This window comes from Tamandua tetradactyla, chromosome 9 (assembly GCF_023851605.1).
Source record: "Tamandua tetradactyla isolate mTamTet1 chromosome 9, mTamTet1.pri, whole genome shotgun sequence".
Taxonomy (NCBI): Eukaryota; Metazoa; Chordata; class Mammalia; order Pilosa; family Myrmecophagidae; genus Tamandua; species Tamandua tetradactyla.
In genome coordinates, this window is record NC_135335.1 from 31,063,109 (window position 1) to 31,089,017 (window position 25,909).

The 25,909-nt window shown below is 41.4% G+C and overlaps 1 protein-coding gene and 1 pseudogene across 5 annotated transcripts in view; one reads left to right on the forward strand and one right to left on the reverse strand.

Annotated features, from left to right (window-relative positions):
• The window catches only part of EEFSEC (eukaryotic elongation factor, selenocysteine-tRNA specific), a 348,015-nt gene that overhangs the window by 116,923 nt on the left and 205,183 nt on the right, over positions 1-25,909 (forward strand). Inside the window, exon 2 of one of the 5 annotated variants that reach the window (XM_077116353.1) lies at positions 2,648-2,855. The exons of the other annotated variants lie outside the window; for them this stretch is intronic. Within the exon in view, the coding sequence (XP_076972468.1) occupies positions 2,648-2,855 (208 nt within the window). The remainder of the gene's footprint in view (positions 1-2,647; positions 2,856-25,909) is intronic. 5 annotated transcript variants of the gene reach the window in all.
• On the reverse strand, positions 21,943-22,274 carry LOC143646914 (enhancer of rudimentary homolog pseudogene; annotated as a pseudogene).

The window sequence follows — 25,909 nt, forward strand, 5'->3', positions numbered from 1 at the left end:
AAAGCCAGTGATGCCACATGTTGTTTTTCCTTTGGGAGGCCAGAGGCACTTGGCAGGTCAGTGGTGACCAGGAGGCCTCTCCATTCATAAGAAGAAATATTCAGCAGAGGAATTGGGAGCTCTGGTTTCTAGCACCCTTTTGGGGCAGTTGGCTGAATGACCTTCAGGCTTTCTTGCTTCATCTGAAATACTAGGTTATTTTGTCAGTCTGAGGGTATGATGGAGATCATTGTGCACGTGGGCCAGCGAACCAACAGGAAAGAAAATCCCCTACCCGCTCCACCCTGCCTTGCCTTCCCTCTCTTCAGCATCAGGGCGAGGTCATCAGAATCATTCACGGAGCTCTCTTCCTCTTTCTAAAAGTGTCGGTCATTTTGTCTTGAAGACCCCTCATAGAGCAAATTCTTGTAAGGTGAAATGTAATCGTCACTAATTTCAATGGAAAAAACATTTATGTTCTTCCTACATCCCAAAATAACACCCTTTATGTCTTAAAACTTCTCCAAATCCCAGTACAAAGGACACACCCCATTCAGTGGTTAGCATCAGTCTTCCTGGCATGACATAGGCTGGTTTCCCCTCACTGACTCCCCTGTGAATTGCCTGTCTACCTGCTCTTGTTCAGCTCAGGTGTGGTTGTTTACCAAGACATCACTCACAGCTCGGGAAGCTGTACAGCATCCAAGGTAACTGAACCTTGGATGAGCCCAGCCTCCCTGAAAGAATAAGAACCTCCCCAAAAGATTAGAAAGTAAAAAGGCAGTAAGGAGAAGGAACCCAACAACATACACGATGAGCCTAGTAAACTATGAGTGCTGGGAGGAGATACAGGGGCCACAGGAGATACTCCTTCCTACCCTGTTTTAGTTTACTAGGCATCTCAAAGCAGATACCATAAAATGGGTCGGCCTTAACAAAGGAAATTATATTAGCTTACAGTTTTGAGGCTGTGAGAATGTTCAGAGCATGGCATCATTAGGGTGATGCCTTCTTCCAAAGATTGGCTGCTGGTGATCCTTGGGCCTTCTGCCACATGACAAGGTACTGGTGGTGTCTGTTGGTCTCTTCCTTCTCCTCCAGGTTTCATTACTTTCAGCTGCTTACTTCTGTGGCCTTCGCTTTCTTTGTCTGAATTACATTCTCTTATAAAGGACTCCAGTAAGAGGATTAAGACCCACCTTAGGCCACACCTTAACTGAAATAACCTCATCAAAAGGTGTTACTTATAATAGGTTTACACAGGAATAAGATGAGCTTTAAGAGCATGATTTTCTGGGGTACGTGTAGTTCCAAAACCACCACACATTGTCACCTCTGTACTTTCTGTTCCCTGTCTTGACATGGGCAAGTCTTGAGGCATTTGCCAAGCCTAGCATAAATCAGTGAGCTTTCTCCTGCTTGACTATTTTTCCTGTGTAAGATAGAATGAAGATGATAAAATTGGTGCAACAGAATGACATGGGTTTTGAAGTCAGACCTATATCTGAACCTGGTTCTGCTGTGTGTCAGCTGTGTGAGTCCAGGCCAGTTTTCTGCCTTTCATAGGCCTCAGTTTTTCATCTCAAAATGGGAATAATACACTGTTTTTGCTTTCCAACTGCTAAAACAAAGGTCATACAGTAGTTTGGCTCAAACAATGGGAGTTGATCTGCTCACAGTTTTGACGCTAAGAGGAGTCCAAAATCAAGGAGTCAGCAAGGTGATGCTTTCTCCCCGAGAACTGTGGTGTTTTGGGTCTGACTGCCGGCAGTCCTGTGTCCTTGGCCTTTCTGGCATTTGGCAGTGCACAGGTGCTGTCTGCTCCTTTCTCCTTTGGGTTCTGTTGACTTTTGGCTTCTTCTTAGTCTTCTTCTCTGTGTTCTTTTTCCTTTGCTTATCAGGACTTCAGCCAATGTTAGATTGAGGTCTGTTGTCATTCAGTTTGGGCACACCTTAACCAGTACCATCTTAAAAGGTTTTATCTTTGGTGGGTTTACCTGACCTGAGCATGCCTTTTGTGGGGACGTGATTCGGTATCCAACCTACACCTTATTTCTTATGGTAGTTGTGAGGTGATTCAGTTTTCTAGGGCTGCCATAAACTGAGCAACTTAAACAACAGAAATTTACTATCTTTTAGTTCTAGAGGCCAGAAGTATAAAATCAAGGTGTCAGCAGGGCCATCTGTCCTCTTAAATATGTAGGGTTCTGGTGGTGGCCAGCAGTCCATCATATTCTTTGGCTTGTGGCATAACTCAGTCTGCCTCCATCACGTGGCTGATTCTCCTGTCTGTCTGTCTCTAAATGTCCGCTCCTCCTAAGGACACCAGTCATATTGGATTAGGGCCCTCCCTCATCCATTTTGACCTCATCTTAACTAATCAAATCTTAAAAGATCCTATTTATGAATAGGGTCACAAGGAGTTTAGGCCTTGAAATGTCTTTGGACACTGAATTCAATCCCTAATGACATGAGAATTCAGTGGCTTCGTGTCTGTCAGAACACTGCCTGGTGTTAGGAGGTGTGTGGTAATGGTTCCTTTCACACGCTCTCCATTTTCATCCCAGTACGTTCATATGGCCATTTCTGCCTGGTCTAGGGCATTGGGAAATTTCCTGAGGGTGTGTCACCCTTTTCCCCTCCCTGACCTTGTCTTCTCTCATCCCAGGAGCCCAGATCATCGATCTGATGATGCTGGTCATCGACGTGACCAAGGGCATGCAGACCCAGTCGGCGGAGTGCCTTGTCATCGGGCAGATTGCCTGCCAGAAGCTGGTCGTGGTCCTGAACAAAACAGACCTCTTAGCCGAGGGGAAGAGACAGGCAGCAATTGATAAAATGACCAAGAAAATGCAGAAGACCCTAGAAAACACCAAGTAGGTCTGCTAAGGAGAGGAACGTTCACATGTATAAGAATGAACATGAATTGGTCAGGCAGGTATCAACTTCAGGTCCCCATAAATGGAACCTTCCAGGTTCTTGCATATAGCAAGACCATTATCATGCAAGGTGAAGGCTAAGATGCTTTAGAGAGAGGCCAAAGAGGATAGAAGCATCAGAAACCTAGAGGTTAATTTCTAGGTTGCATCCTAATGTAAACAGTTCAGGTTGGAGGGTGGTTCTGCTCGACACGTTGTTCAGAAACTGAGGCTGCTTCACTCTTGCCGCTCCTCTACCCATTGTCTGTGTGGTCAAAGCTGGGGTCAAGACATAGGGGAGTGCATGCCTAGCATCTTAGGGCCTGGGTCTGGGGTGCCACACATATCCTTCCCACTTCTGATCTGTTGGTGGGAACTTAGTCATTCCTGCCAAGCCTAGCCAAGCCTAGGTTCACGAGAGGCTAGGAAATGTGTTCTCTAGCCATCTGCTTATCTACGCTTCAGCCAGCAAGAGGGAAAAGTGAATTTTGGCGGACAGCTGGCTGTCTCTGTCAGAGGGGCTTATAAAATTGGATGGGTGGCCAGACAGACAGACAGTTGAATATTTGTGGCAGACAAGATTGGGAGAGGCCATATTGCAAAGGTTCTTATTAGTACTTCATACCAGGGAGCTTTACACTCTTACCTGATGGGAAGTGGGCAGCCATTAAAGGACTCCGTGTAAGGGAGTGACTGGATCAGAGGAGGCTTTCTCACCCAGGCATCACTGGCTGCAGGTGGGAGGATGGCTTGGAGAGGAGGGCCCAGGGACCAGCAGGAAGATAGGAGGAGAAGGAGGCCCCCAGAGAGGGAAGAGATGGTTGTAGTGATGTAGTGAATGGAGAGGAGGTCAAGACTTTGGGAGATCTGGACCAGCAAGAGTCCCCAGGCCTCATCAAGCATTGGTTTCGATTATGCTCAGAGAGGGTTCTGGGAGGAGAGCTCCATGGTGGCAGAAAGGAGACAGTGCTACTGGCAGGGGGTGGAGGGGAAGGATAATGGTGTGGGGGATGGCTAGAGGGAGGTGAGGACAGCGGGACAGAAAACCATCTGGTTGCATGGGGAGCTGAGGAAGGAATGACTTATTCTGATGTTGAGAAAGTGAGAAGATGTCCTTGTTGAGCATACAGTGTTGGCAAACCTCATTGTTTTATCAATTTTTCTCTTCCTTTCTGGGCCAGCCCCTTTTGATCAATACTAAATAGTGGTCACTGGGAGACAGCAATACTTCCTCTTTGCTATGCAGCCCAAGACAATATCCTGCCACTTCCACTTCTCCTTCTTGCCTGTCTTTGGAGGGCAAGCAAGTAGAAAATGTTTTTGTTTCCCCGTCATAAAGATTGATATGCCTTCCCATTTATAATTTTTTTTTCACATCCAACACCTGCAGCTCTCCCTCATAATTCTCAAGTTGCTTAAATTAAAGCTCCAGCCTTATGAATGGGCCAAATATGTCATAAAAGATTTCCTAGCGCTGCCTTTTGTTAGCAGAATTCATCAATCTGATAAAATCGACACATTTAGATAAGTGTTGCATAAGAATTCAGACTTTGTTATTCCCAACGGAAGTGGATATGAGACTGTAAAAAGGAAGATAAAAAATTATATCTTCTTCTTAGTGAGTTATTTGATCTCCCTGCTGTTTTATTTACTTGTCAGAAAGGGGAGAACAGGTCCTTTTGACTTCTGCTTAAGAAAAACCCAATACACTATCAGTATAAATTGCCATATAAATAGGACCTTCTTGGAAAGGACTTAGGCTACTTTTAAGAGTAAATTAATATTTACTTTTAAGAGTAAATTAATATTAACTATTTCAATTAATTAAGCAAAATTCTCACATGTTTAAATCACAATTCCTATTTTATTGGTTGAAGGTCAAATTTTGAACTTTATCACACACCCAGAGGAAATCAGCTCTCTGAGGGCCCTGGGAAGCCCCTGGTCTACTCTTTCGGGGCCCAGAAAGCTTGGGGAGAGACCACATAAAGGAGAGGGGCCGGCCTCGTGCCTACAGTAACTGCTTCCCATGGGCTGTGTGCAGCTGATCTCCAGGCAGCACGGAGTTTCTCATAGTCATTTGAAAGCGACCGTTTGCTTTTCCATGGTCTCTTGTTAAGCAAATCCTTAGTAAATGCTGGTCCAAATATGAAGAAATTTCTATCTAGAGTGGAAAAAAATGGACTGGTGAACTGTACAAGTACCAAAACCTGAAAACTGTTTAAAACATAAAGCTTTTTTTTTTCTATCCAAAGAGTCATTTAAGGAAAACTTGGATAATACAGAAAAGTGGATAAAAAAAAGTAGAGACCACGCAAAGATTTCTTGATTTCTTTCCTCAGAATAGCATCTGCTGACATTTTGGTTTATTTCATTACTCTCTTTTTACCGAGTATAGTACTCTCCTTCCCCCCCACCTCCCACACACTTTATACATATCATTGTAACCATGAGGTGTTTATGTTTTCTATTTCTGCTTTTATTAACTTACATTTTATATGGTGGTTCCCCATGTAACCATCTCTTCATCACTCTGTAGTTGATTGTTTAGGGAGGCTTAAGTTTTCTTAACGTGCAGTGAACATCTTTGCACATCCTTAAACTTTGGATTTTCAGTACTTTCCTCTAGATGGACTTCCGGGTGTGCAATTATTGGCTCAAAGGGTATGAACATTTAAAAACTTTGTATTGTACCTTGCCATATTTTTTATCCAAAAGTGTTTGCCATTTTACCCAGGTGTTAATATCTAAGTTTGTTTTATAATTTAAAACTATATTTTGAAACTCAGTGGATAGAAGTGGTATTTTATTTCCATTTTAATATAGTCATTTAATTACTGGTGAAGATGAAATTTTCCTTTAAGTATATTAAGTGGTAATGCTTTGTGTGTGTGAATTGTGTCCATATATTTTGTTTGTCTGCCTCTTGGAATCTTAATGCTTTCCTGTTGATTTTAAGGAGTGTGCTTTCTCAATAAAGGTAATACTTTTCTTCTTGACCAAAAGGGGGAAGAGAGAAATGAGAAAAAATAAAATTTTGGTGGCTGAGAGATTTCAGACAGAACTGAGAAGTTATCCTGGAGGTTATTCGTATGCATTATATAGATATCCCTTTTTAGTTTATGGTGTATTAGAGTGGCTAGAGGGAAAGTACCTGAAACTGTTGAGCTGTGTCCCAGTAGCTTAGATTCTTGAAGACGATTTTCTAACTCTATTTTTTTACAATGTGTCTGTGTGATTGTGAAAAAAAAAAAAAAAGGAGAAGTGAGGGGGCAAGGGTAAGCAGGGGCCATTTTGTTGTTTGAGGCAGTATTGTGTAGAAGTTAAGAGCATAGACTATGAAGCCGGATTCTGATACCTTTTAGCTGTGTGCCTCAGGGCAAGTTATCTTACTGTTCTATTCTTCAGTTTCCTCATCTGTAAAACAGGATGATGGCACGTAGCTCATGGAAGCTATTTTAAGAATTCAATGAAATGATCTATGTAAAGTGCTCAGAATAGTAAGAGCTCAATAAATGTTAATTAGTGATAAAGAAGATTTAATTAACACAGGATTTTCATATATAGTCATTTCATTCTATGTGAGGGACTCAGGAAAAGAATTTTTAATACAGTATTTATTGTTAGTGTTCCAATGATAGAAGTAATGTTGCTTTTGATGTTCTTGATCTAGGTAGTCATTACATGGGTATTCACATTATACTCTTTCATTTACCTATATATGTGTTCTGTGTATTTTTGTGTTTGTATATTACGTAGCAAAAAGAAAAAACGGTAATAAATGCTCACTGTAAGAAATGTGATTATTAAAACCTTCCCTAATTGTATCAGAGGAAACCATTATTTAAAATAATAATAATAATAAAGACAACCCCTCCACTTAAAAAAAAAGGTATTGTTTTTAACCCTTTGGCTATCATATTTGCTACAATTATGTCTTCACCATTCGTTGTCTCCATTTTAGTTGATTTTTTTTGACATGTAGAAGTTTCTCCTTTTTACATAGTCACATTTTAAAATTGTTTTTATTTGTGATTTCTCTATCTCTGAAAGCATTTAAAATGACTCTTGCTGAAGTATTTATTAATATTAACAGAAATCCAATAGGGTATAAAAATGTACCCACAGTCCTTCTTGTTTCTTCCCTTGAGATCTTTGTCAGTCTTTCTCACATGTGCATAATTTGAGGTAATTGTTATTACAACATTGACACTGTTCCACATGTTTTTGTTTATTTTTCCACGTTACCATCTGACAGCATCCTCAATGCATCATTCCCCCAGACTCCCTCCATGTTTCCTTCTGCTTTTAAACCGCCTTCTGTTTCCTTCTTTCTGTTTGGTCAAGGGCCTCTGCTCAGAGCCCAACATGGGCTCCCCTGGCCCTGCCTCCTTCTCTGGGTTCAGGTCGATGCAAAATTGTAGGCAATTCGTATGTTGCTGAGTTGTGCACATTTCAGGGCCAGTTCTGTGGCCAACTAGCTGTTTGGTTTCAGGCAACTTGCTCTATCCTTCTGAGTTGCTATTTCTTCATTTGTAAAATGGGAGCTGGTGAGTACAGCTGCACATTATTGCCTCAAGAGAGCGTTTAACATGGAGCCTAGTACATGTTGGGTACTTAGTAATAACAGCTGTAATCTGCTATGTGCTCTGTACTAGGTGTTTCCCACACTCAGTTCTTTGATTTAGTTGGAGACTCGTGGTTATACCAGAAGGAAGGTTTTTCATCCTACTTCCTACTTGACTGGTGAGAAAACTACGGCTTAATAAATATTAGTTATTTTGAATCTACTATCCCAAATCTAAAACTTAGACTCTATTTGTTTGTATATCTTTTGTAGAGGTTTCTCTTTCTGATACATACGTATACATATGTGTATGTGTGTGTGTGTATGTGTAATTTTTAAAAGCTTATCTGAGATCATTTCTTTGTGTTGACAAAAATCTGCCTGCCTGCACAGTTGAATGTCTGGGCCCCAGCTCATGCGATGACATATCACAGCTGTTGTGAAAGAAGTTTGGAGGAGGTGGCTAGGTGATATGAAGAGGGCGAAACTCTTGAATCTGCTCCAGATAAGCTCTAGCCCACTCTAATGAGCTGTGAGACTGGACCCCTGGTACTCCTAGAACCCAGATACCAGTCTAGATCTAAAACCCAAGGCAGGAGGCGACTGCCCCACAGGTCTTGCTGAGCTCTGCTTCTCTTTGCTTCAGCACCCAGGGCACCCTGCTGTGTGGCATGTTCAGGAAGTCGGCAAGGCCTGCTTGTCTTGAGCCTGGGAAAAGGCCAGGCATCTGGCCCAATGCCCCTCTGTGTTTTGTTATAATACATTGCCCAAAAGGGTTTGGATAGAAAATAATTGAATTTCCAAAATCTTTATGGTTAATCGTTGGAATTCTCAGTGCACGTTTTCCCCTTCTCTGTACCTCTGAGCCTCAGGCTCATGGTGGATAAACAGAGCAGACTTGCATGTATTTTATCTTGGCTTGTATGAGGACCCTGGCTCGCTGAATTCTGTGGCAGGAGTCCCCTGTTTAGGGCTCAAGAATGTTCTCGTCCTCCCACTCCTCTCCTTTTCCTGTAGGAGAGACCTGGCCTTGAGTCCTACAGAGCAGCCACTCGTAGGGCCCCTGGTGCACGCTGCACGTTGCTGGGCATTTCTGAAAACTGGGGTCGTCGCCCCATGCCTTGGAGTGTTGAGATCACATGGAATGCCCCTGGCACAGTCCCCAGCCCAGGGCTGGGTCCAGACAAGTCAACTTCTTTCCTTCCTTTTGTTCTCTGTGTTTTGTTTCTCCTTCTCTGTCTCTTTTCCTGTTTTTGTTTTTAAACTTCTTTCCTTTTCTTCCCCCCTTCTTTCTCTAACCTCTTTTTCCTTCCCTCTCCTCACTATTCCTTGTTTACTTATTTATTTATTTTAATTCTTTTCCCTTCCTGCCTTCCCTCTCAGGCCATCTTCCCTCACCGAACTTTCTACTCTCTCTGGTACTTGCTATTACCAAGGCAAATAACTGAGCCTTACCAGCACAGCCTGTCTGGGAATGCTCTGGAAATGATTGCTGAATGGGGTTTGTGTTGGCTGGAACCTCTTCCATAAGCTTATATTTGTATCATATTGTCACACTGACCTTCAGAGCTGTGAGTAGCTCCTGAGATTTAAGTTGCAGCTTAGGGAACTCTGGCTCCTTGGAGATATTTCCTCTCTCTCTTTTTTTTTTTTTTTTAACTTTTCTAATAGGACTAAATTCATTCAATACCCTAGTAAAAGTTGAACAGTCCAACAATATAAAAAGCACAAAACATATTTGTAGATTTTAATATATTAATACAAAGCCCGTGACTATAGACAGTATATCCTACAGGCAAAGAAAGGTGGAAGGGAAAAAAAGAGACTGTGGTTGAGGTCTAGTAATAGATAAATAAATGCACAAGTAGAGATGATCCATATTATAGCATATTCTTCCATCGATAGTGAAGTCAAAATGTACCAAACAAACAAGCAAACATTTAAAATATAATTCAGGAGGAAGATGATAATGGCTGGGACTCTTGGAATGCACCTCAAGGCCGTGTGAGAGCTGAGCCAACTCACTGTGTAGTCTGTGCATTTGGTGGCATGTAGGTTTTCCAAAAAGGAAAAAGATGTAGGATCTTAAGTTTAGATTAAGAAATGTAAAACTATAGGGTCTGTATAAAAAGCAACTCACTTCTTATTGTTATTTACACTGTTCAGTTTTTTAAAATCCAATTTTAAAAATAAGCCCTGAGTCATGTTATTATGAGGGAGGGAAAAATGCCTCTCCCCCCATGGAAAGTCTGAACTGGTGATATTTTTTCCCTGAAATTTTAGAAGTGAGACAATGAGAGTTCTTTGATTTGGGTTCAAGTGAGAGGCTTTAATGGAGATTTTAGAACTCCATGTTCAGGGTTTATTTATTATCTAACATATCAGTGTTCAGAAAGCCCAACTAAAAGAAGCCACACCAAAATCCAACCTACTCGGCATCCACACACACCTCTTTTTTTCTAGTAGAATTTTACTTTAAACAGTGAAAAGAAAAGAAAAAAACCCTAGTAGGTTAAAACAAGCCAAACACCTACTCTATACAGATAAAACCTTTACAAAGGACAACTGAAGTAATCCAGAGCTAAAATTGAATTGTGCTAATTTTTTTTTTAATTTCTCATAAATTTTATATAGCAGTTCAATTTAGTCATTTTTTGGGTAGAGTGAAAAGTATTGTAAAACAGTTTCAAATATTTACAAACAAATTGTACTCTAACTGCAGTTTAACAGGTTTTAGCCCTTTGGTACTACTTGTATAAAACAACTGTTCACATTTCTCTCACTATTCTAGCGTTTCTAATTTCTTTTCTGGCTCCCTGAAGGTTTAGACTTAGATTTTTTTTTTTTTTTATTTAATGGAAAAAAGGAAATTAACCCAACATTTAGAAATCATATCATTCTACATATGCAATCAGTAATTCTTAACATCATCACATAGATGCATGATCATCATTTCTTAGTACATTTCCATCGGTTTAGAAGAACTAGCAACACAACAGAAAAAGATATAGAATGTTAATATAGAGAAAAAAATAAAAGTAATAATAATAGTAAAAGAAAAAAAAAAGACAAACAAACAACCAGACAGACAAAAACAAAACAAAACAAAAAAAACCTATAGCTCAGATGCAGCTTCATTCAGTGTTTTAACATGATTACTTTACAATTAGGTGTTATTGTGCTGGCCATTTTTGAGTTTTTGTATCTAGTCCTGTTGCACAGTCTGTATTCCATCAGCTCCAATTACCCATTATCTTACCCTGTTTCTAACTCCTGCTGGACTCTGTTACCAGTGACATATTCCAAGTTTATTCTCGAATGTCGGTTCACATCATTGGGACCATACAGTATTTGTCCTTTAGTTTTTGGCTAGACTCACTCAGCATAATGTTCTCTAGGTCCATCCATGTTATTACATGCTTCATAAGTTTATCCTGTCTTAAAGCTGCATAATATTCCATCGTCTTAAAGCTGCATAATATTCCATCGTATGTATATACCACAGTTTGCTTAGCCACTCTTCTGTTGATGGACATTTTGGCTGTTTCCATCTCTTTGCAATTGTAAATAACGCTGCTGTAAATATTGGTGTGCAAATGTCAATTTGTGTCTTTGCCCTTAAGTCCTTTGAGTAGATACCCAGCAATGGTATTGCTGGGTCGTATGGCAATTCTATATTCAGCTTCTTGAGGAACTGCCAAACTGCCTTCCACTGTCAATGGTTGCACCATTTGACATTCCCACCAACAGTGGATAAGTGTGCCTCTTTCTCCGCATCCTCTCCAGCACTTGTCATTTTCTGTTTTGTTGATAATGGCCATTCTGGTGGGTGTGAGATGATATCTCATTGTGGTTTTGATTTGCATTTCTCTAATGGCCAGGGACATTGAGCATCTCTTCATGTGCCTTTTGGCCATTTGTATTTCCTCTTCTGAGAGGTGTCTGTTCAAGTCTTTTTCCCATTTTGTAATTGGGTTGGCTGTCTTTTTGTTGTTGTTGAGTTGAACAATCTCTTTATAAATTCTGGATACTAGACCTTTATCTGATATGTCATTTCCAAATATTGTCTCCCATTGTGTAGGCTGTCTTTCTACTTTCTTGATGAAGTTCTTTGATGCACAAAAGTGTTTAATTTTGAGGAGGTCCCATTCATTTATTTCCTTCTTCAGTGCTCTTGCTTTAGGTTTAAGGTCCATAAAACCGCCTCCAATTGTAAGTTTCATAAGATATCTCCCTACATTTTCCTCTAACTGTTTTATGGTCTTAGACCTAATGTTTAGATCTTTGATCCATTTTGAGTTAACTTTTGTATAGGGTGTGAGATATGGGTCTTCTTTCATTCTTTTGCATATGGATATCCAGTTCTCTAGGCATCATTTATTGAAGAGACTGTTCTGTCCCAAGTGAGTTGGCTTGACTGCCTTATCAAAGATCAAATGTCCATAGATGAGAGGGTCTATATCTGAGCACTCTATTTGATTCCATTGGTCAATATATCTATCTTTATGCCAATACCATGCTGTTTTGACCACTGTGGCTTCATAATATGCCTTAAAGTCAGGCAGCGCGAGACCTCCAGCTTCGTTTTTTTCCTCAAGATGTTTTTAGCAATTCGGGGCACCCTGCCCTTCCAGATAAATTTGCTTATTGGTTTTTCTATTTCTGAAAAATAAGTTGTTGGGATTTTGATTGGTATTGCATTGAATCTGTATCAATTTAGGTAGGATTGACATCTTAACTATATTTAGTCTTCCAATCCATGAACACGGTATGCCCTTCCATCTATTTAGGTCTTCTGTGATTTCTTTTAACAGTTTTTTGTAGTTTTCTTTATATAGGTTTTTTGTCTCTTTAGTTAAATTTATTCCTAGGTATTTTATTCTTTTAGTTGCAATTGTAAATGGGATTTGTTTCTTGATTTCCCCCTCCGCTTGTTCATTGCTAGTGTATAGAAATGCTACAGATTTTTGAATGTTGATCTTGTAACCTGCTACTTTGCTGTACTCATTTATTAGCTCTAGTAGTTTTGTTGTGGATTTTTCCGGGTTTTCGACGTATAGTATCATATCGTCTGCAAACAGTGATAGTTTTACTTCTTCCTTTCCAATTTTGATGCCTTGTATTTCCTTTTCTTGTCTAATTGCTCTGGCTAGAACCTCCAACACAATGTTGAATAATAGTGGTGATAGTGGACATCCTTGTCTTGTTCCTGATCTTAGGGGGAAAGTTTTCAATTTTTCCCCATTGAGGATGATATTAGCTGTGGGTTTTTCATATATTCCCTCTATCATTTTAAGGAAGTTCGCTTGTATTCCTATCTTTTGAAGTGTTTTCAACAGGAAAGGATGTTGAATCTTGTCAAATGCCTTTCTCTGCATCAATTGAGATGATCATGTGATTTTTCTGCTTTGATTAGTTGATATGGTGTATTACATTAATTGATTTTCTTATGTTGAACCATCATTGCATACCTGGGATGAATCCTACTTGGTCATGATGTATAATTCTTTTAATGTGTTGTTGGATACGATTTGCTAGAATTTTATTGAGGATTTTTGCATCTATATTCATTAGAGAGATTGATCTGTAGTTTTCTTTTTTTGTAATATCTTTGCCTGGTTTTGGTATGAGGGTGATGTTGGCTTCATAGAATGAATTAGGTAGTTTTCCCTCCACTTCTATTTTTTTGAAGAGTTTGAGGAGAGTTGATACCAATTCTTTCTGGAATGTTTGATAGAATTCACATGTGAAGCCGTCTGGTCCTGAACTTTTCTTTTTAGGAAGCTTTTGAATGACTAATTCAATTTCTTTACTTGTGATTGGTTTGTTGAGGTCATCTATTTCTTCTTGAGTCGAAGTTGGTTGTTCATGTCTTTCCAGGAACCCGTCCATTTCATCTAAATTGTTGTATTTATTAGCGTAAAGTTGTTCATAGTATCCTGTTATTACCTCCTTTATTTCTGTGAGGTCAGTAGTTATGTCTCCTCTTTCATTTCTGATCTTATTTATTTGCATCCTCTCTCTTCTTCTTTTTGTCAATCTTGCTAAGGGCCCATCAATCTTATTGATTTTCTCATAGAACCAACTTCTGGTCTTATTGATTTTCTCTATTGTTTTCATGTTTTCAATTTCATTTATTTCTGCTCTGATCTTTGTTATTTCTTTCCTTTTGCTTGCTTTGGGATTCGTTTGCTGTTCTTTCTCCAGTTCTTCCAAGTGGACAGTTAATTCCTGCATTTTTGCCTTTTCTTCTTTTCTGATATAGGCATTTAGGGCAATAAATTTCCCTCTTAGCACTGCCTTGCTGCGTCGCATAAGTTTTGATATGTTGTGTTTTCATTTTCATTCGCCTCGAGGTATTTACTAATTTCTCCTGCAGTTTCTTCTTTGACCCACTCGTTGTTTAAGAGTGTGTTGTTGAGCCTCCACATATTTGTGAATTTTCTGGCACTCAGCCTATTATTGATTTCCAACTTCATTCCTTTATGATCCGAGAAAATGTTGTGTATGATTTCAATCTTTTTAAATTTGTTAAGACTTGCTTTGTGACCCAGCATATGGTCTGTCTTTGAGAATGATCCATGAGCACTTGAGAAAAAGGTGTATCCTGCTGTTGTGGGATGTAATGTCCTATAAATGTCTGTTAAGTCTAGCTCATTTATAGTAATATTCAGATTCTCTATTTCTTTATTGATCCTCTGTCTAGATGTTCTGTCCATTGATGAGAGTGGGGAATTGAAGTCTCCAACTATTATGGTATTTGTGTCTATTTCCCTTTTCAGTGTTTGCAGTGTATTCCTCACGTATTTTGGGGCATTCTGGTTCGGTGCGTAAATATTTATGATTGTTATGTCCTCTTGTTTAATTGTTCCTTTTATTAGTATATAGTGTCCTTCTTTGTCTCTTTTAACTGTTTTACATTTGAAGTCTAAGTTGTTGGATATTAGTATAGCCACTCCTGCTCTTTTCTGGTTGTTATTTGCATGAAATATCTTTTCCCAACCTTTCACTTTCAACCTATGTTTATCTTTGGGTCTAAGATGTGTTTCCTGCAGACAGCATATAGAAGGATCCTGTTTTTTTTTTTTTTTTTTTTTTTTTTTTAAAGGAAAGACAGAGAGAAGGAAGGAAGGATAGAAGGAAGGAAGGAAGGAAGAAAGGGAAACATCTTTAAACATTTTCTTGTTTTATTGTATTCTGTTTCTCCGTTTTTGTTACATGGGCTGGGGCCGGGAATCGAACCGAGGTCCTCCGGCATAGCAGGCAAGCACTTTGCCCGCTGAGCCACCGCGGCCCGCCCAGGATCCTGTTTTTTAATCCATTCTGCCAGTCTTTGTCTTTTGATTGGGGAATTCAGTCCATTAACATTTAGTGTTATTACTGTTTGGATAATATTTTCCTCTACCATTTTGCCTTTTGTATTATATGTATCATATCTGACTTTCCTTCTTTCTACACTCTTCTCCATACCTCTCTCTTCTGTCTTTTTGTATCTGACTCTAGTGCTCCCTTTAGTATTTCTTGCAGAGCTGGTCTCTTGGTCACAAATTCTCTCAGTGACTTTTTGTCTGAGAATGTTTTAATTTCTCCCTCATTTTTGAAGGACAATTTTGCTGGATATAGGAGTCTTGGTTGGCAGTTTTTCTCTTTTCGTAATTTAAATATATCATCCCACTGTCTTCTAGCTTCCATGGTTTCTGCTGAGAAATCTACACATAGTCTTATTGGGTTTCCCTTGTATGTGATGGATTGTTTTTCTCTTGCTGCTTTCAAGATCCTCTCTTTCTCTTTGACCTCTGACATTCTAACTAGTAAGTGTCTTGGAGAACGCCTATTTGGGTCTAATCTCTTTGGGGTGCGCTGCACTTCTTGGATCTATAATTTTAGGTCTTTCATAAGAGTTGGGAAATTTTCAGTGATAATTTCTTCCATTAGTTTTTCTCCTCCTTTTCCCTTCTCTTCTCCTTCTGGGACACCCACAACACGTATATTTGTGCGGTTCATATTGTCCTTGAGTTCCCTGATACCCTGTTCAAATTTTTCCATTCTTTTCCCGATAGTTTCTGTTTCTTTTTGGAATTAAGATGTTCCATCCTCCAAATCACTAATTCTATCTTCTGTCTCTTTAAATCTATCATTGTAGGTATCCATTGTTTTTTCCATCTTTTCTACTTTATCCTTCACTTCCATAAGCTCTGTGATTTGTTTTTTCAGTTTTTCTATTTCTTCTTTTTGTTCAGCCCATGTCTTCTTCATGTCCTCCCTCAATTTATCGATTTCGTTTTTGAAGAGATTTTCGATTTGTGTTCGTATATTCAGCATTAGTTGTCTCAGCTCCTGTATCTCATTTGAACTATTGGTTTGTTCCTTTGACTGGGCCATATTTTCAGTTTTCTGAGCGTGATCCGTTATCTTCTGCTGGCGTCTGGGCATTTAGTCAGATTTCCCTGGGTGTTGGACCCAACAGGTTGAAAGATTTTTCTGTGAAGTCTCTGGGTTCTGTTTTTCTTATCCTACCCAGTAGGTGACGCTTGTGGCACACGTTTGTCTGCGGATCCCACCAGTAAAAGGTGGTGTGGGTCCTTTAACTTTGGAAAACTCTCGCCGTGGGGGAGGTTCGCCAGCCAAAGCGGCTTGGAAGAGTGCCAGCCAGCCCAGGGGTCCGAACGCGGGGAGGGTCGCCGGCCGCCGCAGCCCGGGAGAGCGCCCGTCCGAATTTCCTGGTTGGCCGGGGGTGCCAAGCGTGGCGGGAGGGCGCCAGCCGCCCGCGCCCGGGAGAGTGCACCATTCCCAGCCGGACCGGGGAGTCACGTGTTTGGAAGGGACCCCCCGGGTCACTGTTCTCCGCGGCCTGGGAATTTCCGATCCAATTCTCTCAGTTGGTCCGGGGGGCCGCGCGTGGTGGGGGCGCCAGCCTCCGCGGCTTGAGGGGACCGCCTGCCCAATTCTGCCATCTGGCACGGGAAGAAGGAAGGGAGGGACACCGGCCGCTTGCCGCCCCGCCCAGGGAAGCCCGCACCCCTCGGCGATCTCACTGAAGCGGGTTCTCTCAGCCAGTCAGCTCTTCCAGGATGGGGTACGCTGTCTTTTTTATCTCTGTCGTGACTCCAGGAGCTGTTCTGTATCGTTTCTACTCCCCTAGTAGCTGTTCTGGAGGAGGAACTAAGATCGTGCGTCTTACTAAACCGCCATCTTCTCCAGAAGTCTCTGTGCTATTTTTTAGTGAAGTCACCTAAGAGTCATATAACATAAACAAAAGTCAGTTATGTACACACTCGGCAAGCCGTCTAAGAAATGTGCCCCAAGAAGCATTAACCTTTGTTTTGCGCCATCTTGAAGACATGCACCCTTTATTTTTCAGACATTTTAATAGTGTGTGTTCTCTACTATGTGGCAGTGCTTTGGTACTATTTATAGAAGATCCCTTATCTTGAAACCTTGCTATTTCCCCAAGTAGAGCTTTGATTCTGCTTTAGAAGTTTTCTATACATTAAAGTCTGTATCAAATATTAATAAGGAAGAAGATGGGCCAGGATGCAGCAAATATAGTCAAGTTGCCTCTCTCTATATTTAGTTATTTCTTTTTCTTTCAAGATATTTGTCCCAGAAAGCTTAATCTGTTCTGCTTAATATTTCAAAAGTACAAGTTTAAATCATTAAAACCTTGGCAAGACCTTAATATTTCAAAATTATTGACAAACACCTCTAGTGACAAGTTCATATTATTGAGCTATAATTTTTTACTATTGTGAGGGAAAACAAGTGTAGCCATCCATCTTAAAAAATGCCCCAACCATTGTTTCTCAATATAGAAAAGACTAAAACTCCATTTGGTTTATCATACAGTAAATCCGATCTCTATCCCCTGAAATTCCTGTAATTTCATTCACAAGAAGGGGATTAAAAAAAAAAAGACTTAAAGAGTACTTTACAGCAATGTTCAAATTTCCTATGAAATACTTATCATCTTAAATATTATGTACACTTCTCTTTTTCTTTTAGTAAACTAGACACTGCCTTCACAGTTTATGGAACTGGGGGGTTGGGGTTGGGGGAATAACTCATTCAAAACCATTCTGGAAATTATCTTTGGCAGAATAGCAAGTGTCCAAGTTAAAAATAGGAAGATCGCTTTGTTGCCTTGTTGTCTTTCTAAAATTAATTTTTTTTTCCTCTTCTACATAAACCTCAGTCCCCATTCCTGACCGGAAATGAGTAGAGACTCTGGCCCTGCTCCCCCGGCTTTTCAGCAGCTGCTTTCTTATTGCTGCACGAAGACTTGACTAGTTATGGGTCAGTGAGGACTTCCCCCAAACCCACAATGTATTTTCTGCCTTTCCAGTATGTGAGATCTAAAAAGAAAAAAACTGGTGTCCTGTAGAGCCAGAAGCCCTCTTGGTATCTGAGCCATCTTCTGACTGGTAATGGTAACAAGCAGACTGGGCTGGGAAGGCCCATGAGGTGGAATCGTAAGCCTCAGAATTGTAACATTTAAATTCTTCAGTTTATTGATCTGGTTGCTTTTTATCCTGTTCCCAGACAGATTTTTTCACTTTCTTTGGCTTCACTGTAGTCTTTTAGACTGGGTCCTGCCCTTTGCATCTACCACATGATTCCAGTTTTTTTTTATCCTGCTGGCATCTTCTGGTTTTTCCCAAGCAGGACACAGGCATTGCAGATATCTTCTGAACAAGTTTCATGCAATCCAAAACAGCCTGGAAGTCCTTTTCATAGGATTTACTATCAGTGAATTGAGAAATGGAGCACTCAGCCCCACACATCCAACAGACCTCTATACTTCGGTTTATCTTTGGCTTGTAAAGACTGAAAAATCTTTTCTTCTGGGCAGTAGTCATGATAGCATCCTTCTAGAGTAACTTGGTTGGCTGAAAATAAAGGTGAAATAAACTGGAGTGGTTCAAAGGCTTGGCAAGCCAGACTGCATCCTGCCTACACATCCCAGGGCAGCTCTTATCCCTCTCATCTTTTAATGAGGAAAAAAAATCTGATTTTCTTAAAGGGATCCCTTCCAGCTAGGCCAGGAGCGGTTTGGTGGGGATCCATTGAACTGAGACCACTGTCTAGTTAGGCAGGGAGGACTAAGCAGTGAAGAAAGGCGATTTGCTTTGCAGGTAAAGGTCAGTACTGATGTGGCTCCGTTAGAGCAGCATGTGACTAAATGTGGTTTCTGAGGATGGAGAATTTGCTTCTGGCCTGGGGCATCAGGAACGTGAAGGGCAAGTGATAACTGAGCTGGGATGGTATTCAGAATACATCCCATGGATCAGAGGCAACAACCAGTCAGAACGGATGTCTGTCCCATCTCAGCAACAGGCCCATGTTTTACAGGCAGCTAGAACTGCCCCAGAAAAGCTCCACATACTTTCCCATACTTTCACTTATTTGGTCTGCGACATGATCCTGTGACATAGGTCTCCTTTTTCACAGGGAAATGGAGGCGAAGAGAGGCAAAGCAGCTTAGGTGAGCTGTGGCATGGAAATTCATCCTGGGTTTCTTCCTCAAAAAGTTTGAATAGGCAGAGGAGTGAGTGGAAGGAGGCTAGTGGAGCAGGTGATTTGGCTCTGGGCAAGGCTCGAGCTTTTACACAAACTGTCTAGGGTGTTTGGTGAGGTGAGTCAATGTGGGAGAGTCTGGAACCTTGTGGACCAGCCTGGCTTCCTCCTGGACAGGCTCTGAGTCCCTGGTTGCATTAGAGGAAAAGGATCCTTCCCAGTGGTACAGCTGGAAGGTCACTCAAGCAGCAGGAGGCCTGGAGTGACAAGGGCCTGGCCAAGGTGATACTCACTGAGAATGACCACTGGGAAATAGGCTAGAGTCAAATTCCATGGGAAGAACCAAAAAAATGCAATGGCCAATTAGGTACATTGTTGTCAGAGATGGCCTCAGAATTTTTGGACACAAGAGGCCAGAGGACTATTGTACCATGACCAGAAATCAGGAAACTAAGGCTGGGAAACAGCCTGCTGGCTGATGGTGGGATGGGGCCAGAGTACTGGAGAGGTGTCCTGGCTAAAAGCACAGATTTAAGAATGAACCACAGAGAAGCCTTGGTGCAGCTTGTTGGAGACACTGGCAGAGAGGAGCCCAGGATTAGAAGAAATGGGCTCTGAGAGTGCATGAGAAGGGAGGAGGTGGAGGGCCTCTCAAAGAGGCCGAGGACCATCTGAGGGCCCGTGGAGAATAAAGGTTTGGGGGTTGTGGGTAAGCCTCTTACCATTCTTGCTCTGGGAGCCCTTGCTTTGTTCTTCTGGCCCCTCTCCACAGAGCCTCCACAGAGGAGGTGTGTAATAAATGCTCGTTGACTTGAAAGTGAAGGAGACAGAAGTGGTTTCCTCACCAGACTCCTGGTGAGGAAACAGAAGCAGTATTCATTGTGAAATGTGAATGGAACAAGAAGTTAGATGTTGACTGGAAGTGGCAGTGGGATCAAGCAAGAGGGTTTTTTCCCCCAAGAGAGGAGAAACCTAGGAATGTAGAGAGGTAGCGGGGAAAAATCCAGAGAGGAGACTGAAGAGGCTAATGTTCTCCTAGAACAGTGTGACAGGAGTCCTGTGACCCCTGAGATGTGGCAGGGGAAACCTGGAGGCAGTGGGCTCACTTTGGGACTCCTCCCTGCAGCCACCTCTTCTTGGTCTAGGTCCTTTATCCTGCTTGGCTTCAGGTGCCACAGCAGGGAAACGTGAGGGAGTAGCTGAGGGCCTCAAGGACGAGGATGAAGCCTGCAACAGGAGGCACTCATGCCCCCTTGGTAGGCAAGGAGAGACTGGATGTGACAGAAACATGTGGAGCTCCTCCCCTAAACTTTAAATGATTAAGATTAAGTTCAGAAAAAATGTTTCAAATAGACACTATCGTGTCTTCAACGTTTCCCTAGCTTTTAAACAAGGCCCAGAACCTTCAGCAGCTAATAGTATCTAGCTAGAATGTAATAACCTTGTTTTGTTTCCTTTGTGTTTGTTTTTATAACTGTAGTAGAAAAAGATTTCTTGTCCCCTGAGATTGGACTGTGGTTGGTTAATCAAAGAAGTCCCTTAAAACAGAGAATCATTTCTTAAAAAGGCATATTTATAACTTAAGCACAATATTTTAACTTAAAACATACTCATGTATATTTATTTAATAGAATAAAAAATGCAGAGTTGTTTATGGGAGGAAATACAATGTGCATGACGCTGTGCTTCCCTTTTGATTAGCTCCACGTTATTAGCATTTGGTTCAGGCCACAGCTCAGTATAGCAGAAAACACATCTAGGACATGTTGGCTACATGACCCATTTTGTGTTCTGAATTTGAGCCCATCTCCTCTTCTTCATGCTATTTTTTTGAAGCACATATAATTCTGTATCATCTATGATTTCCAGTTTCCACATTGTCACTTAGCCAATCAATTCCACATAATCTATATGTTATCTTTAATCCATCTGGTCTCAGGTCAGTAAAATAAGCTACATTTTATATTCTTTCTTCTTGATCAGAACTGAAATTTTTATAAACTCTAGGGTTTTTTTATTTGTCAGTAACAAAAAGTTGCCTTTTGCAAGTTCAGGTAGCATCACAGCAGGCAGTTACACTTACCCCATTTTGACTTTTTTCTATCCAATTGTGCACTTCTTCCTTTTTTGTGTGATTATTTCTTTTGGTAGCATCTTATAAAAGGTTTTAATAACTTCAATAGTGTCACAAAAGTGCTCACCAGTTATATTTTTCTGGAGAAAACCCCGATAAGTTACTTTAAATCTGTTGCACATTTTTGGGCAGCAGATTAATCAGCTGATTTTTCTTTGCTTTGGTATCATGACAGGGATCCCTGGACTTTATTCTGTCCGTCACTTGCAGCAACACTTTCTTCCCAGCCCATCTTTTCTTCCAGTGCGAGCCCTCCAGTGGGAGTACTGAGTTGTCTTTTATCTATAGGCCATGCCCCAATGCATTGTGTGGTTTCCACACTCCTTTTCTGTAAAGTGAACGCAAGATTTGCAAAGTGATCTAAGTGTAGACTTTGTCATAAGTTTTTACAACCACCCATTAAGTCTTTTATGGTTTTCTTATCTTCACCTTATTTAACACTAGTTTTTGTTTTGTTTTTTTTTTTTAACTAAAGAGCATTTATTTCTTACTAAGACTTTTTCTTGGGGGACGTAAACTGTCACCACCTCCCACCCCATCTTGCAGAAAGATTAGTACAGTAACTGTTATAAAGCAGATACAAACAGCTTGAAGGATTAGAACTAACATCAACTGACAAAGAACAGCTTTCATCTAAATCATTATAAAAATGTTTAAGTAACAATAAAAGGTAGGGGGAAGAAGAGGCAACAGGGGTTTCAGATTGAACAAGATCTTCATATTTCATCTGCTGCGTTCAGTTCTGGCTAGAGTATAACAAAACGGAAGCAGGATTACAATAGTATACAAATTCCACACTGTACACACCAGTGTTCCAAGTCCACCCCTAGCCCCCTAATATTTCCAGCTCAACTGTTTCCCAGCCTGTTGGGCCTGCCGATGGAGAAACATGGACATATTCTGCTTAATCCAGTCTTTGTTGTAAGGTTGATATGTCTGGGTATCAACTCAATAATCAAGGCAACTGCGGTCTGCTAGATCATCGATAAAATCAAACAATTGACTGATATCATATGTGATAGAGGGATTGTTGGATTCATTCTCTTCAGATGTTCTTTATACATTTTACAAACACCGTCCATGCACTTATTCACAGATTCATAGCATAAATTCTGCCTTCTGGCCTCTTGGTAGACTGTACTAGCAAGATAGTGTGAGCCATCACACCCAGCTTCTTCACTGCAGCTGCTGCTGACACCACCACTGCACACAAGCTTAACCTCGATGCCAACAGCCAATCCCCATGAGAGGAACCACTAATACTAGTTTTTTTAAAAAAAGACATTTACCTTGATTCTGTGTTTCCAAAGTATTCAACTTAATTTTCACCAAAAGCTGTTTCTACACTGTTGTTTCGTGATACTAAATTAAATTATATTATTACAACGGGCACTTCTAAGTTTAGGGCATAACCAAGTTGCCTCTCGCTTGGTATAAGATGGTGGCAAAGGCACAGGTATGTTCTAGACTCTAGAACATCACCTGCAAGCCTTCTACATTCAGTGTGTCTCAGGCATCAGGTGCAGGTTCTCCAGGAAAATGGAGAGCAACAACTAAGACACGCCCAGGAAGTGGCAGTGGATGAGAGGACTTTTCCTGTACCGTTAGTTTGTGGCATGTGATACTGGCTTTCCATTTAGATAGTTGCTTATAATAGCAGTTTTAATGGCATGTATTTAAGTTGAAAGTGAATTTAGAGAGGAAAAATTGAGAAAACAGTAGTTCAGGTGGTATACAGATGCAGCAAAACTTGCATTATTTTTGCAAATTTGGGTATGTGAATAGCTCGAAATGGGGGAAGGTGGAGGAGAGCCGGGCGCTTAGGTAAGGAGAAGGTAAGTAGATGTATTAGTTAGGGTTCTCACAGGAAACACTTGGAAATATAAAAATTTTTAAAGTGTCTCATATAGCTGTGGGAACACAGAGTCTAAAGTCCACAGGGCAGGCTGTGAAGCCAATGATTCCGATGGAGGGTCTGGATGAACTCCACAGGAGAGGCTCACCAGCCAAAGTAGGAAGAGAGCCTGTCTCTTCTGAATCCTCCTTAAAAGACTTCCAGTGATTAGATTCAGCATCACTCATTGCAGAAGACACTCCCCGTGGCTGATTACAAATGGATTCAGCTGTGGATACAGCTAACATGATAATGATTTAATTCTATGAAAAGTCCTCATCACAACAGACAGGCCAGCACTTGTCCAACCAGATAAACAGGTACCTTGGCTAAGTTGACACATGAACCTGATCATGAGAGTCCACCCCTTGTCAACTTGGCACTATACATATCACCTTAAACCATGCCTAATTTCTAAATAAAACACACATTTTTTTCTTTTACCTAACAATACTCAACTGTCCTACATATAACTGGAATCACATTAAATCGCTCCAGAATAGGGTGCAAGTCCTTGGGTAATATTCATTCTTAATCTTGATATCTTACAACTTAAATAGTATAACATGAACAAAACAGCATCACAGTCCTTGTTTCTGTAACTGATCATGTGGTCATAGTTCATATTTATCACTACCTTCTTCCACTACCCATTCCATGTTCCCTTTACCCTCAGCAAGTACTTCAGCTGGCAGTGGTTCTTTGCCTGGTGGGGTGACCCAAACCTTCATTCCTAAAGTTTCAGAGTCATTGGTAGTCCTGCTTGGATTGGGTTGTTGCAGTTTCCCATTGATTTTAATCATAGAGCATAGTAGTACTAAAAGATGCCCTAAGGGATCTCCTATATTCCAAGACAACTCTTGGAATAGTCCTATTTCCCCCTGATAGTCAGGGTCAGTCACCCCAGCCAATAATGTAGTCCCCTTCTTGGCTTGTTGATCCAGGGGCATGAGTAGCCCAAAATGACCAGGTGGCAGTCTTAGATTCCAGTTCAATGGAATCACTGTTGTTTCTCCTGGTAGAAGCACTCCCCCTTTTGGAAATAAAACCTGTAGACCAGCAGAGCTCAGGGTCTCAGGGAGAAGAAGCAAAAATTTTCCTAATGGATCACTAGGAGTAACAGTGAGTGGTACCACTCCCATTTCCATCGCTTGGTTCCTGGACCCATGGATCCTGGCTATGGGAGAAACACCACCATACAGTGGACACCGATTCAGAGCATATACAGCTTCCTGGAGAACATTACCCCAGGCCTTCAAAGCATTGCCACCTAGTTGCATCGTAATTGAGTTTTCAAAAGGCCATTCCACTGTTCTATCAGTCCAGCTGCTTCTGTATGATGGGGAACATGGTAAGACCAGAGAGTTCCATGAGCATGTGCCCATTCCCACACTTCATTTGTTGTGAAGTGTGTTCCTTGATCAGAAGTAATGCTGTGTGGAATACCATGACGATGGATAAGGCATTCTTCTATAAGCCCACGGATGGTAGTTTTGGCAGAAGCATTGCGTGCAGGGAAAGCAAACCCATATCCAGAGTATGTGTCTATTCCAGTTAGAACAAATCGCTGCCCTTCCATGAAGGGAGTGGTCCAACATAATCAACCTGCCACCATCTAGCTGGCTGGTCACCTGGGGGAATGTTGCCAAATAGGGGGCTGAGTGGGGGGTCTCTGCTGCTGGCAGATTGGGCACTCAGTGGTGACTGCAACCAAGTCAGCCTTGGTGAGTGGAAGTCTGTGTTGCTGAGCCCATGCATGACCTCCATCCTAACCACCATGACCACTTTGTTCATAGCCCACTGGGCAATGACAGGAGTTGTTGGGGAAAGGGGCTGACTGGTATCCACAGAATGCGTCATCTTATCTACTTGATTATTAAAACCTTCCTCTGCTAAAGTCACCCTCTGGTGCACATTCACATGGGACACAAATATCTTCATGTTTTTAGCCTACTCAGAAAGGTCTATCCACTTACTCTTCCTCAGAGCACTTTGTCACCAATTTTCCAATTATGCTCTTTCCAAGCCCATAACCATCCAGCCAAACCATTAGCAGTAGCCCATGGGTCAGTATACAGATGCACCTCTGGCCAGTTCTCCTTCCAGGCAAAATAAACAACCAGGTGTACTGCTTGAAGTTCTGCCCACTGGGAGGATTTCCCCTCACCACTGTCCTTCAAGGACACCCCAGAAAGGGGTTGTAGTGCTGCAACTGTCCACTTTCGGGTGATACCTGCATATCGTGCTGAACCATCTGTAAACCAGGGCTGAGTTTTCTCTTCCTCAGTCAATTCACTATAAGGAACTCCCCAAGAGGCCATAGCTCTGGTCTAGGAAAGAGAAGGTAATGTGGCAGGAGTGGAGACCATGGCTTTTGGCCCACTTCCTCTGTAACTTACTTGTGCCTTCAGGACCTGCTCTGGCCCTATCTCATATATACCATTTCCATTTTACAATAGAGTGCTGCTGCACATGCCCAACTTTATGGCTTGGTGGGTCAGACAACACCCAGTTCATTATCATGAGCTGGTAACTCAGGTCTTATCATAACTTGGTGGCCCATGGTTAAGCGTTCAGTCTCTACTAAGGCCCAATAGCATGCCAAAAGCTGTTTCTCAAAAGGAGGGTAGTTATCTGCAGCAGATGGTCAGGCTTTGCTCCAAAATCCTAAGGGTCTGCCTTGTGATTCTCCTATAGGGGCCTGCCGAAGGCTCCAAACAGCATCTCTTTTTGCCACTGACACTTCCAGCACCATTGGATCTGCTGGATCATGTGGCCCAAGTGGCAGAGCAGCTTGTATATCAGCCTGGACCTGTCACAGAGCCTCTTTATGTTCAGGTCCCTACTCAAAATTAGCAGCTTTTTTTTGGTCACTCGATAAATGGGCTGGAGTAGCACACCCA